Below are 11,678 nucleotides of genomic sequence, written 5' to 3'. Positions count from 1 at the left end.
AGGATGCAGACCGAACTGTTGTAGGCGGGTAGAGTAGCAGCGCGGCATCTGTGGGTATTGGGGTGAAGATCAAGTCAAAGGGCCGACGTGTTAGGCCCTTACTAGCCTGTGGGAGGGTGCTCGGGGTGCGGCGTGGCACTGATGAATGAAACATGGGCGAGGCCTAAGGGTGCCTTCTTGTTTGGTCATGGTGGTGAAACCCGGGCAGGCATTCGACAGGCGGTTAGGATGAGGCAGTGCCGAGTCTGCGAGTCTGCTCCTAGTCGACACCCGCGAGAAAGCAGGCGATACGCAGGAACAGCGATGACGTCCAATGTGGTGAGTCGCCGGCGCGTGGTGGTGCTGCAGCGGCGACTATGACGGCGGCCGTGAACGGCAGCGTGTGTGGTCCCTGATTATGTAGCTGCTGCAACTGGCAGGAGCAACAGGGCGCGCCTACCTGCGATGCGCGGTTGACGCAAAAATAGGAAAGCGCCCACCAGACAGCCTTGGACGCTGCGAGCCCGCTGCAGCGCACATCACGATGGGCTTTTCAATGTTCGTCGCCTGCATGAAACACCCAATCACGGCCCGCGTGCGCCTCACAGCGTGCGCAGTGTGAAAGCGTTCCGTGACGGCTGCTGGGCTAACGATGTCTGGCCGATCAACCTCGCATGCCGTGACGCCGGGAGACGCTTGGAGGGTCTGTTGTCCTGTGCCATCCTTGCGCGCTGCTCGAGGTATCACCCCTCCAGTACACCCAGCGATGGGCTTTAGGGCTGTAGACGCGATTTTTTCGCGAAAAAACGTGGTTTGGAGCTCCAATGCAGGGTCGGTTATGTGGTAGTCGAAAGAACCGCGCTTTTAGCTCGTCTACGCTGCGTTCTGTGGTCGTTCGCTGGAGATCTCGTGTGGGACAAGCGCGCAGGGACGGGCCAACACGCCCAATCACAACGTTTGACCGGGGTAGGGCATCTGTGCTCCAGGAAGTCAGAGGAACAGCCGCCTTCGTGATCTCTGCTGGCCCATCCGCTGGCAGCTGCGCCTACGTCGGGACGCCCCTCTCTCCAGGGCAGAACTCCTTTGACTTTATTGTCTTATACACTGCTCTCGCCGCTGCGGGTGGCTCTGCTCCCGATTGGCATCACCAAACCCACACCCCGCATTGACTCCAGCATCCATGGTATTTGGACTACACACAGAGTAACTCGACTGCCTGGCACGACGAATTTGCGCATTGCCGGTCTTCACCGCGCAAGAAGCCACCAACACAACGGCAGAGAGTGGTCAGACATCTGATTCACTGCAGCGTCCAGCAACCACCTCGACGCCAGCTGTAAGCGCGAAAGCCGCCTCTTGTGTGGTGGAACCGCAGAACATCAGCTCATCGTGTCACCGCCTGTCCCGTCTGTTCGGTCGCAGAAAAGATCGAAGTGCTGGATGACTAGGCAGTGAAGACTCAAGTCCACCACCTCCACATCAGAACCACCAACACAACACAACAACAACGTCTCTCAAAAGTGGTTTTTAAAGACCCACAAACAGCTTGTTAACAAGCTGCCTGGCAAATCAACTTGGACTACCCCCTCCTAGCAGCCCAGACTCAGGTACTATGTCTGCTGTGCTCCACATGCCCGCGATCAACACTGCTCCATTCATGCTGAAAGAGAAGCTTGGGGACCCATTTGCGCCTGCCTTTACTGCAGTCAATGGACGACCATCGCCATCTTCGCCACACGTATCGATTGGACCACACGGCATGACAACTTGGGGGTCTGTATCACGGGACCCCAGCTCACGTCCGGCCAGTCACTCTATCTCGCCCACCATGACCGACGGAGACAGATCCCCAGACAGCCCTTTCAAGAGGAAGCGATCACATTCAATCGAAGACCAGCGGCCACGCGGATCCTCGAGAGAGTGGCCCACACCTGCCGGACCTTCCCCAACGGTGTCCTACCCAGAGCAAAGGCCAAGCCTAGAACCACATCAGCGCACACTACCTCCAATAGATCGACTCCAACATGAGCGTCGCTGGACTGCCGATCCCAGCGAATACCAGGAACACCATCACGACCCTCGCCCCCTGGAGCCACCCCATCACATGCCACCATCACACATGAGTGATCCTAGCGAACATGATGAAGGCGCCACAGACCAGAACGTAGCCGATCAGCTTTCTGAACAGAAGAAAGTCGGGCGGAAACGGCAATTCGCCAACCGGACCAAGACAGGTTGTGGTACCTGTCGTAGACGCAAGAAGAAGTGTGATGAAGCAAAGCCAAAGTGCAACAATTGCCTACGCGGCAACTTCGAATGCGCAGGATATGCCAACAAAATCCCTTGGTCAAAGGACGGGGCTTCAAAGGCTCCGCCAGCATTGCAAGCGAAAGAGCGGGTGTCTTCGGCTGAGATCCCTGCCCATTACGCAAGGTGTGGCGTTTGCAACCAGGTGCACATTCCACATTGTGATTCGACTCAGAAGCCATATCCGAAGTCTAACGCCAGCGACGGTGCTCGAGGTAGACCTGTCAGCGTGGACGAGCAGGAACGCAAACCACGGTAAGTCTCAACCTGCATACAACTCAAGACGTTCACTAACGCACAAACTACCAGAACACCAAATAGCTGGACCAAGGCCTGGACTGAATCACCGCGATATAAGTCAGAGCATCCACCACCACCTCCTCCTCCTCCGCCTCTGCAACGACAGCACCATCCTCGTGTGTACCATCATACCCCACAAACAATGAGCCAAGCAGCCCCCACTCACCCTGCAATAGCGGCACAGCCTGCGCAGTACGCACAACCTCCACTATCTGCTCCAGCCCACGAGAGACCTCCAGTCCATGATCACCATGCGTCTCGTCCTCCGCCACCACCCCTACCAGCAATGGCTCCCATGGCAACTGCGCCACCGGCTCCTTCACCGTCACGCTACTCGCACCCATCATTACCACCAAAGAGCGAAAAGGACAAAATGCTTTCCGGAGAGCCATTCCTGCCGTACACTGAGCAGCTCATCGATGAGCGTACACTATGCTCAGGAGCAGTGTACCGCTTCAACAGCCTCAGCAACGCCGCTGTACAAATCGCTGCGAGTGAGCGCGAGCGACAGTTTGAATATATCATAGCAGCTAGGTGGATCTACTCTCGTGCTGGTGAACGCCGAGTTACCGGTCATCTTGGTGGTGGCATCAACGTTGCGATACCTTTCCATTGCGACTACGGTTACAACATCTCTATTGGAGACAACGTTGTCATTGGGCCCAACAGTCAACTCCTTGACTCTGGAAGGATCGCAATCGGCAGAAACACCAAGATCGGCGCCCGTGTGACTATTTCGACTATCAAGGCGCCCTCTGACACTAAAATGTTGAAGGGTAGCAAGGGCACTGAGATTGCCCGCGAGGTCTACATTGGCGAGAATGTTTACATCGGGGATGGATGCATTATCGAAGCTGGCGTCCGCATTGGCAATAACGCGATCGTGCGTGCTGGATCCGTTGTCGTTCGAGTAAGTTCCTCGACCCTTACGATATATCATGATCGGCCCTCGTAAACAACACTGTGAATTGAGCTGACTGTTTCCAGGACATCCCGGCAGACTGCGTTGTCCTGGGCAATCCAGCTGAAGTACGACAGGTCAACTGGAAAGACTGAGTGTCGTGTAAACACACAACATGATTAGGTTCTGCACAAGTCACCATGCCTTGATGCAGGTGAGCAGGCATATCAAGCCAACTTCAGACATGATCTGAGTTTCCGACGTCGAGCAAACAACTCGACTGTTCGTACTGTTTGAGCGCCACCGTGTGGCGCTGGCGTTTTATGGCGTTTGAGCATTTCCTTAGGAGGATACCCTGATATTTGTACTTGATTTCGGTTCATCTTGGCCTGGCGGTATCAAGAGGTGGGAAACTGGATACGGGAAAAGGTATGATATCACCAATTGAGCAGGGAAGAGCGCAAGGACGCGCAAGATGAGATGCTGGTGTGAGGGCGGCTGAACATATTGTTGTAGGTAGCAAATTCAGTAGCTGTCATATGGGCGGAAATCTGTAAGATTTGAAATCTTTACCACACAAACCCAAGCTCACCCCAAGATTTCTTTCTCTTACAATATGCATGTTTGGTGGCCCTCTGAAGCGTAGTGTATGTGATGGGAAGGAGCGCGTCGTCACGTGCACTTTTCCTTAGCGCCAACCTAAATTATCCAGACCTCGAACACCTCCGTCAGCAAACCGCCCATCACAACCCGTTCTCAAGACCCACAATGCCACCACGGGCAGCCCTCAGTTGGGGCTCATTGCCCCTCTCACCATCAGCAACACGCTCGCTCATCCCCCTCGCCCAACAAAATGCCGCCACACCAGCAGTTTCCTACACATCCACCCGCGGCATCAAATCCACATTCGGCCCCAAGCCAGACCGCTTTGCGCACCACCCCAACAAGCCCGCCCTCAATTCCACATCGACAGCGGCATTAGAGCGAAAAGCGCACTCCACACCGCTCCGCACTGGTCTCCTGGCCCTCAAGCGCGGCATGACCGCCCTTTACGACCCAGAGACAGGGAAGCGCACGCCCTGCACCGTTCTGCAAATCGATCGCAACGAAGTCGTCGCGCACAAGACGAGGGAGAAGAACGGGTACTGGGCTGTGCAGATTGGCGCGGGGCAGAAGGAGCCTAGGAACGTCACAAGGCCGCTGTTAGGGCATTTTGCCCAGGCGGGTGTGAGCCCGAAGAGGCATTTGGCAGAGTTTAAGGTCAAAGATGGGAGTGGGCTGGGAGTTAGTGTGGGCGAGAGTGTGGGCGCGAATTGGTTTGCGCTGGGGCAGTGGGTGGATGTTAGGGGTATTTCGAGGGGTATGGGCTTCGCTGGTGTAAGTCAAACATACGGAACGGGATTATTCGCTTTGGTGAGGAGATGCTGACGATTTTTCACAGGGTATGAAACGCCACGGCTTCGGCGGTCAACCCGCATCTCACGGTAACTCGCTCACCCACCGCGCCATGGGTTCCGCCGGAGGATCGCAAGGATCCGGTTCGCGTGTGCTGCCCGGAAAGCGCATGGCTGGAAACATGGGAAATGAGAGCGTCACAATCAAGAACCTGAAGGTTCTGCAGGTTGACGAGAAGAACGGATTGATTGTGGTCACTGGCTGTGTTCCAGGGCCTAAGAACCAGATTTTGAAGGTGCAGGATGCGCTGGGGAAACCCTGGCCGAAGGGTCCCATGAGCAATGCGGAGCTGGCGCCGGTTGTGGAGGCTGCTGAGCCGGTTGAGGCTGCCGCGGCGACAGCATAGGTGTGCTTTAGGAAAGAGGGAGGTAGAAGAAAGAGACTTGTAACATACAACCGCCATCTTTAGGCGTTCTGGCTGCAAGGGCAGCAGCAAAGCATGCATTGGGCGGAGCAAATGTTGTATAGATCTATGTATAACATGTAAGAGCTATGAAGCGGACTTCAAGCAAGTCTCACAAACGGGATTGAATTTGTGTGTATCACGCAACTAACTGGAAAACGCAACTTGGACCAACAATCTGTTGACCAGATTTGAGTTTCCCGCGTCGTGAGCCTAATCGCCCACTTGCATCAGCTAACGTCTTCGATATCCGTACATATAGGCATCACACCCATTGTCGATACAATCCTCCCCGTCATCGTAACTTCTACCAGCAGACAAAGACGCCACATCACTCCCTTCTCCCACATCGCTCGCCCCTTCGATATCACTCCCCACTGCGTCACTGCCCTCCCCTTCATCCTCTGACAACGAACGATCCGAGACACAGTCACTCCTTCCTGCGATATACTCATCGAGCGAGATATACCCACCCTCGCTATCACTCGCACTGACACTCCTCCTTCGTTTCTGTACATCAGATCTCACGCCCAACGATGTGATGGACCGCTGATCAGACCGCGAGTTCGAGCTGCGTCTGCTGTGTATGCTTGCAACGTCTGAGCCCATAGACCTCCTCTTTTCGTTGACTAAATCACTTCCCTCTTCTCTTTCAGAGTCATAGCTTGCAGATCTGCTATCTCGCTGCTGGGTATGTTGATATTCGTCCAGATCCTCGATGTCAGATCCATAGTGTACTTCCCTCTCTTCAGCAACACTCCGGTTATCTACTAGATCCACTCTCGAGGTATGTATTTGGTCTCTCAAGGGTCTAAGACCGGTTTCGTAAGTACTGTGACTGTAGGCGTAATTGTCGTGACGCTCTCGAGATTGAATGTATTCATCCTCCCGTGACCTTGGTTGAGTAATGTAGTCTGAGCCCAGCAAATGGTCTGGTGAGCGGCCTGGCGAATGAGAGCGAGTATTTATGTACGAATACGACGGGCAAGATGGTCTGTCCATGTATCCTGCAGCCCATCGCCTGCGCCGTGGTGGTTGAGTGCGTATGTCGTGGTCTGGACTGAAAGATCTGGAGTAGTAGTGCCTAAGTGAATCAAACTGCTCGGGATATTTTGAAGAATGCGCTGGCTCCTTTGTCTGATTGCTCCTGCTGTGACTTATGTATTGGGAGCGCTTGCGATATGCCATACCGATGGCGAGCCTTCAGCCTCGCGAGACCTGACGCCTGGTAGAATGAGGTCTTATAATTGCTGTTGAGTCGTGGAGAAAGTCGAGGTACTTGATTCGCCTCTTCCAGTGCTTCTCTTATGCCGTACAACTTCGATTTGTCGAGTTGGAAAGAGAAACACTCGTGCAGTCATGCGCCTACGTGGCACACACGCTAACCGGATTGGACGACATGCATATGTGCGCATGAACATTGAATACTGTTGCGGTGTATATAACCTTTAGGACCCAAGGGTCAGAAAGGTCAGCCTTTTTGTATCGCTGCGGAGCCGCGACAAATACGAATATTAAGTGGAACATGACTGTGAAACTTCTGTTGCAAGTAGGGGTAGAGTAGGCGAAAGGTTCAGGTTCGAAGCACATTAGATGGATGTAATGAGAACCATTCTGTGTGATAGCGTATACTCTGTGTATCGAACTATACTGCCTGGTTCCTCGTCGTGACTCTAGTAATCACTGGCTCTTGTTTCTTGTACTTGTTGTGTGTTTTCGAGATCTACGAGGCTTCCAATGTACTGTCAGTAGTCGTCGTTACCATAATAATCATCGCTGGACTCGTCGTAGGTATCGCACTGTACATCCTCATAGCTGTAGCCGCCATCAAACTACCACATCCTGTGTGGCTACCAGCATATCCGCAGTTTTGGTCACGAAAGCCAGTGTAGTGAGTATCGAAGCGCCCATCGTCACCGTTGAAGCAGCCGTGTTGGCCTCCATACTCGTTGTCAAAGGTGTTGTAACCGCCGTCGTGATTTCTAAAATTGCCACTGAAGCCACTGTCGTAGCCACTGCCGTTGTGAGTGTCCTCGAAGTTGGTACTGACGTTATTACTTATCCCGCTCGGCCTGATGTCAAAACCAGTGTACACAAGACACGTTCATGGGTTCTGTAAGTGGAGCAAAACGACACTTTGGGGCGGTAGAAAGGCGAAAGGACGAATGTATCTCCTTCTGCTCTCGTTATCACTTACCGGTGGCCGCCCGACAGGGTTCATTCCTTCGCCATAGTAGGGACTGAGATGTGGCACTCCATCGCGGACGGAATCGACATGTCGATACATGTCCAGAACAAACCTGGCTTCCTGAATATCGTCGTCCTCCCAGATCCTCAGGTTGTAAAACTCTACGAACTCCTTTGAAGCCATGCTTGGCGTCGAAGTCTTGCTCCATCCAGAGTTGGCGGTCGGACTTCTCATATGCCCTACCATACCTGAACGATGGAGTCGGCGACCTTGATGCTATCATTGAATGCTGTGCCGGCTGAGGTAGGGTCGGCGCAGATACAGAAGACTGAGAGCTGTGGATTTGGCTGTAGTTGACTCGACTGTAGTTCGAATTGTACTGATCACTGCTAACTTGTGGCCGAGTTGATATGTAGGTTAAGCCTGTAGAGACTGAGTATATCGAAGCAGTTGGGGCAGAGGTAGGGTGCTGATAGTTAGGCCCTGCTCGCGAGCGGTTACTGTTGGAGGCGGTTGGTCTAGAAGAGGTCTGCAATGCCTGCCGTCGGGACTCAAGGACTTCAACATAGCCTGTATACTGCACCTGCTGGTTTTTGTATGGAGCGCTTCGATTTTGTTGGTATGCCATGCCGTGGATGTGCTTATACAGCGTGGGTGTAGTCGGGATGTAGGCGTAAAACCAACGTCGTGTTGTTTATCTACTGCAGCACCACGCAGGCGCACTGCAATGGTGCGTGTGCCGCCGCAACGGCTTTCTCTTGCCTGCATTTGGCTTTTTGGCATTGTGATGGAAGGAGCTGTGTCCTCCACACTTCGCGGTCGCCCATCTTTGTTTCGCGCTAGCCCGACTCGACCTGACAGCGACAGGTGTCATCGAAACCACCATCGTATTCACCGTCTCTTTCTCCTGACCCGCCGCCTCGCCATCAATAACATCGCGAAACACGCTGATGCTGAACGGCTTCCGTCTCCACGTGCTGATGCCGCACAGCTTTCAGCCGCATTCTCTAGCGGCCGCGCTTGCTCTTGTTATCGACTCATGAAGTCTTCGCCAACGGCGCATTGTCAGTACCAACATCGAAACTCTGGGTACCAGAAATTGAACAACTTCTAGAATCAAAGGCGCGTTTGCTTGCGGTAATGATCTGAGAACGTCATTCGGTGTTCCTCACCTCGGCAAGGCGTCGCATGATGCACACCGCACACTTCGCCATCCTGTCACAGCCGAAGTAAGATGAGGCGCATCCAGGTCTGCTGCGTGCGCATCCCTACAATCTTAACCACCATAAGCTCATGAAATACACTGTATACTAATCTCGAATTGGTATGGTCGACCGAAACTGAAGGCGGCTGAAGGCTTTAGCGGCAGCCTTGCGCAACGTGCTTTATCAAAACTCCCTGCGCTCATGAAACATGCTAAGGCGGTTTTCTCCGATACTATCCCAGCACGCTCAATTCCTCCGGTGCTATTCTACTCGCAGTACAACCATTCCCTGAGCAAATCAACGTCCGGACTGGCACTTTCTTCTGTGTGACGGCCAACATACAGCCAATCCTACGAAACAACCTGGAAACAACGGAACAACGCCTCCACCGGGGTCATTACTTGTGGGTGCAGGTCCGATTACCATGCGTTTACCCACATTTCGGTGATGAGTGACTTGGCTATCTGCTCGTAAAAGAATTGTCCGCCAATTAAGCTGGTGTGTGCGTACAACTTCACGCCAAGGATCGCGAGTTATAAAGGTGAGATGCTTCGCCGTTCTTCAAGTTTCCAAGCCTCGCCTTGACATTCATTCACCCCTCCAACTTCAGTCTTTCGTTCAAAGCAAACTGTGTTTGCTATTCATTCATTTCTTCACCTACAACAATGAAGTTCTCCATCTTCGCCGCCGCTGCGGCACTTGCTGGCACAGCCTTTGGTACTGATGCCGTTCAGGGAGCTGCCGAGGGTTTCGCTAAGGGCGTTACCGGTAAGATCGATCTTTAGGTGACGATTGGGGACTACATACTGACAGATTGCAGGTGGTGGTTCTGCTACCCCCGTTTACCCTTCCACCACCGCCCAGCTCATCAGCTACCTCGCTGACTCCTCTCCCCGTGTCATCGTTCTGACCAAGACCTTCGACTTCACCGGAACTGAGGGTACCGCCACCTCTGCTGGTTGCGCTCCCTGGGGCACTGCCTCCGCTTGCCAGAAGGCCATCAACAAGGACGGATGGTGCGACAACTACCAGCCTAACGCTCCCAAGGTCACTGGTATCAAGTACGACAAGGCTGGTGTCCTTGGTATGACCGTTGGCTCCAACAAGTCCCTGATCGGTCAGGGCTCCAAGGGTGTCATCAAGGGCAAGGGTGTCCGCATCGTCTCCAGCGCCAAGAACATCATCATCCAGAACGTCCGCTTCACTGACATCAACCCCGAGTACGTCTGGGGTGGTGATGCTATCACCATCGATGGTGCCGATCTTGTCTGGATCGACCACGTCACCACCGACCTGATCGCCCGTCAGCACATTGTCCTCGGTAACTCTGCCTCCAACCGCGTCACCATTTCCAACAACGAGATCAACGGTGCCAGCTCCTGGTCTGCTACCTGCGACGGTCGCCACTACTGGGGCTTGTACTTCACCGGCTCCTCCGACATGGTCACCTTCAAGAACAACTACATCCACCACACCTCTGGCCGCTCCCCCAAGGTTGCTGGCAACACCCTCCTCCACGCCGTCAACAACTACTTCTACGCCATTGCTCACGCTTTCGAGGCTGACTCTGGCTCCAAGATCCTTGCTGAGGGTAACGTCTTCCAGAACGTTGATGCCCCTGCTCAGACTGGCCTTCCTGGCCAGGTCTTCGCTTCCGGCTCTGCTACTACCAACACTCAGTGCAAGACTTACCTCGGCCACAACTGCGAGATGAACGCCTACGGCAGCTCTGGCACTCTTGCTGGCTCCGACACCAGCTTTCTTTCTAACTTCAAGGGCAAGAACATTGCTTCTGCTTCCACCGCTGCCGTTGCCAAGAACGTTGTTAACACTGCTGGTTACGGACGTTTGTAAGCTATTCGCCCGTTTTGGGTGGTGGCTCGGAGGACTGTGGGTCCTGACCGCTAAGGCGGAGTTGTAGATATCTTCATTCTTTGTACATACATTAGACTTCATATATACCATCTTATTCATTCTTCAACAAGACGTACCACACTGAGTGGCCCATAAAACTGATCGTAAATCCATTGGCCACACTCAAAACGCACATCATTCTGTAATCGCAATGCATGCTCATAAACCGGCGTCATATTACATGTCGACAGGCATCGGCACGCACATGCCGCCTTGGCGTGCACGGTGTGGCAGATAAGTAACCCTTGTCGCGCATCCTTCGACCCTTGAATCTGGTCAGGGGTTGCTAGAACAGCAGGTCACAATGGCTGAAACACTTAGATGATGGAAATACAGACAGGGTCCTGTACGAGTATTCGTTTTTCGTCGCGCCGAAGACAGGGGCAGAAGTAGCACTAGAATTGCTATTTGTTTTATGTACATTGCCTTCCAACTGCACGTAATATTACGTACGCTTGAAATGTAGGTTCAATGCTCAAAAGCAATCGGTGGCATAACATCACAAGGAGGGAGGTGATGTGGGCATGTGGACGAAGGCTTTCCTAAGTAAATTACAAGATGAATGAATCGAACTAAGCCCAGTAAAGCACTGCAAACCCCAAGACCCCTCAGCACAGTACGATAACTTGAACGGAAGGGTTACGATCCCTGTAGTCTGCATGTCATCATCGTCGTCTTCTAGAGAGGTGATGCCTTCAATATATACCGGACCGACCAGTTTCCAATGCGATTGCTTTGCGCCAGTAGGCCATGACCTCAAGTAAAACGGGACATCAGTCTTCAAAAGCATAGATACTGTCTCTGATTTAGGTGATGTCTGGCCCGCTTCTTACATAGCCCGTTTCTGTAATGAAAAGGTTGCGAGGGCTGTCGTTCCAAAGTGCGGCTGCAGGCAGACGAACCTCATCGTGGTATGTACTGGCTAATAAATCTGGCGCAGTGACACGTCTTGGAGGAGTGATGTCGACGTAGCTACGGGTTTCCTGGCTCAGACTCATAGACTTCTTGAGCGTTCCGATGTTTCTT

At 53.2% G+C, this 11,678-nt stretch overlaps 5 protein-coding genes across 5 annotated transcripts; 3 read left to right on the top strand and 2 right to left on the bottom strand.

The window, feature by feature from the left end:
• The first annotated feature begins 1,370 nt into the window (after positions 1 to 1,370).
• Positions 1,371 to 3,628, top strand: BU25DRAFT_115635 (uncharacterized protein). The gene is made up of 2 exons (XM_033700383.1): positions 1,371 to 2,541; positions 2,596 to 3,628. Exons 1-2 carry the CDS (start codon positions 1,592 to 1,594, stop codon positions 3,539 to 3,541), a joined length of 1,896 nt encoding a protein of 631 aa, XP_033559748.1. The 5' UTR covers positions 1,371 to 1,591; the 3' UTR covers positions 3,542 to 3,628.
• Positions 3,629 to 4,218: 590 nt separating this feature from the next.
• BU25DRAFT_412590 (mitochondrial 54S ribosomal protein YmL9) lies at positions 4,219 to 5,474 on the top strand. The gene is made up of 2 exons (XM_033706830.1): positions 4,219 to 4,864; positions 4,929 to 5,474. Exons 1-2 carry the CDS (start codon positions 4,256 to 4,258, stop codon positions 5,286 to 5,288), a joined length of 969 nt encoding a protein of 322 aa, XP_033559747.1. The 5' UTR covers positions 4,219 to 4,255; the 3' UTR covers positions 5,289 to 5,474.
• Positions 5,469 to 6,669, bottom strand: BU25DRAFT_412589 (uncharacterized protein). Its single transcript, XM_033706829.1, has one exon. The coding sequence runs from the start codon at positions 6,531 to 6,533 to the stop codon at positions 5,580 to 5,582; it is 954 nt and encodes a 317-aa protein (XP_033559746.1). The 5' UTR covers positions 6,534 to 6,669; the 3' UTR covers positions 5,469 to 5,579.
• Positions 6,670 to 7,028: 359 nt separating this feature from the next.
• BU25DRAFT_449963 (uncharacterized protein) lies at positions 7,029 to 7,716 on the bottom strand (the record flags this gene model as incomplete). Its single annotated transcript, XM_033709671.1, has 2 exons — positions 7,029 to 7,417; positions 7,646 to 7,716. 2 exons carry the CDS (start codon positions 7,714 to 7,716, stop codon positions 7,069 to 7,071), a joined length of 420 nt encoding a protein of 139 aa, XP_033559745.1. The 3' UTR covers positions 7,029 to 7,068.
• A 1,520-nt stretch (positions 7,717 to 9,236) lies between these two features.
• BU25DRAFT_396917 (polysaccharide lyase family 1 protein) lies at positions 9,237 to 10,676 on the top strand. Its single transcript, XM_033704851.1, has 2 exons — positions 9,237 to 9,506; positions 9,559 to 10,676. Exons 1-2 carry the CDS (start codon positions 9,404 to 9,406, stop codon positions 10,590 to 10,592), a joined length of 1,137 nt encoding a protein of 378 aa, XP_033559744.1. The 5' UTR covers positions 9,237 to 9,403; the 3' UTR covers positions 10,593 to 10,676.
• The last annotated feature ends 1,002 nt before the right edge of the window (positions 10,677 to 11,678 follow it).

Source organism: Macroventuria anomochaeta, assembly GCF_010093625.1.
Source record: "Macroventuria anomochaeta strain CBS 525.71 unplaced genomic scaffold BU25scaffold_25, whole genome shotgun sequence".
NCBI classification, from domain to species: Eukaryota; Fungi; Ascomycota; class Dothideomycetes; order Pleosporales; family Didymellaceae; genus Macroventuria; species Macroventuria anomochaeta.
This window is presented reverse-complemented; position numbering and strand designations above follow the sequence as displayed.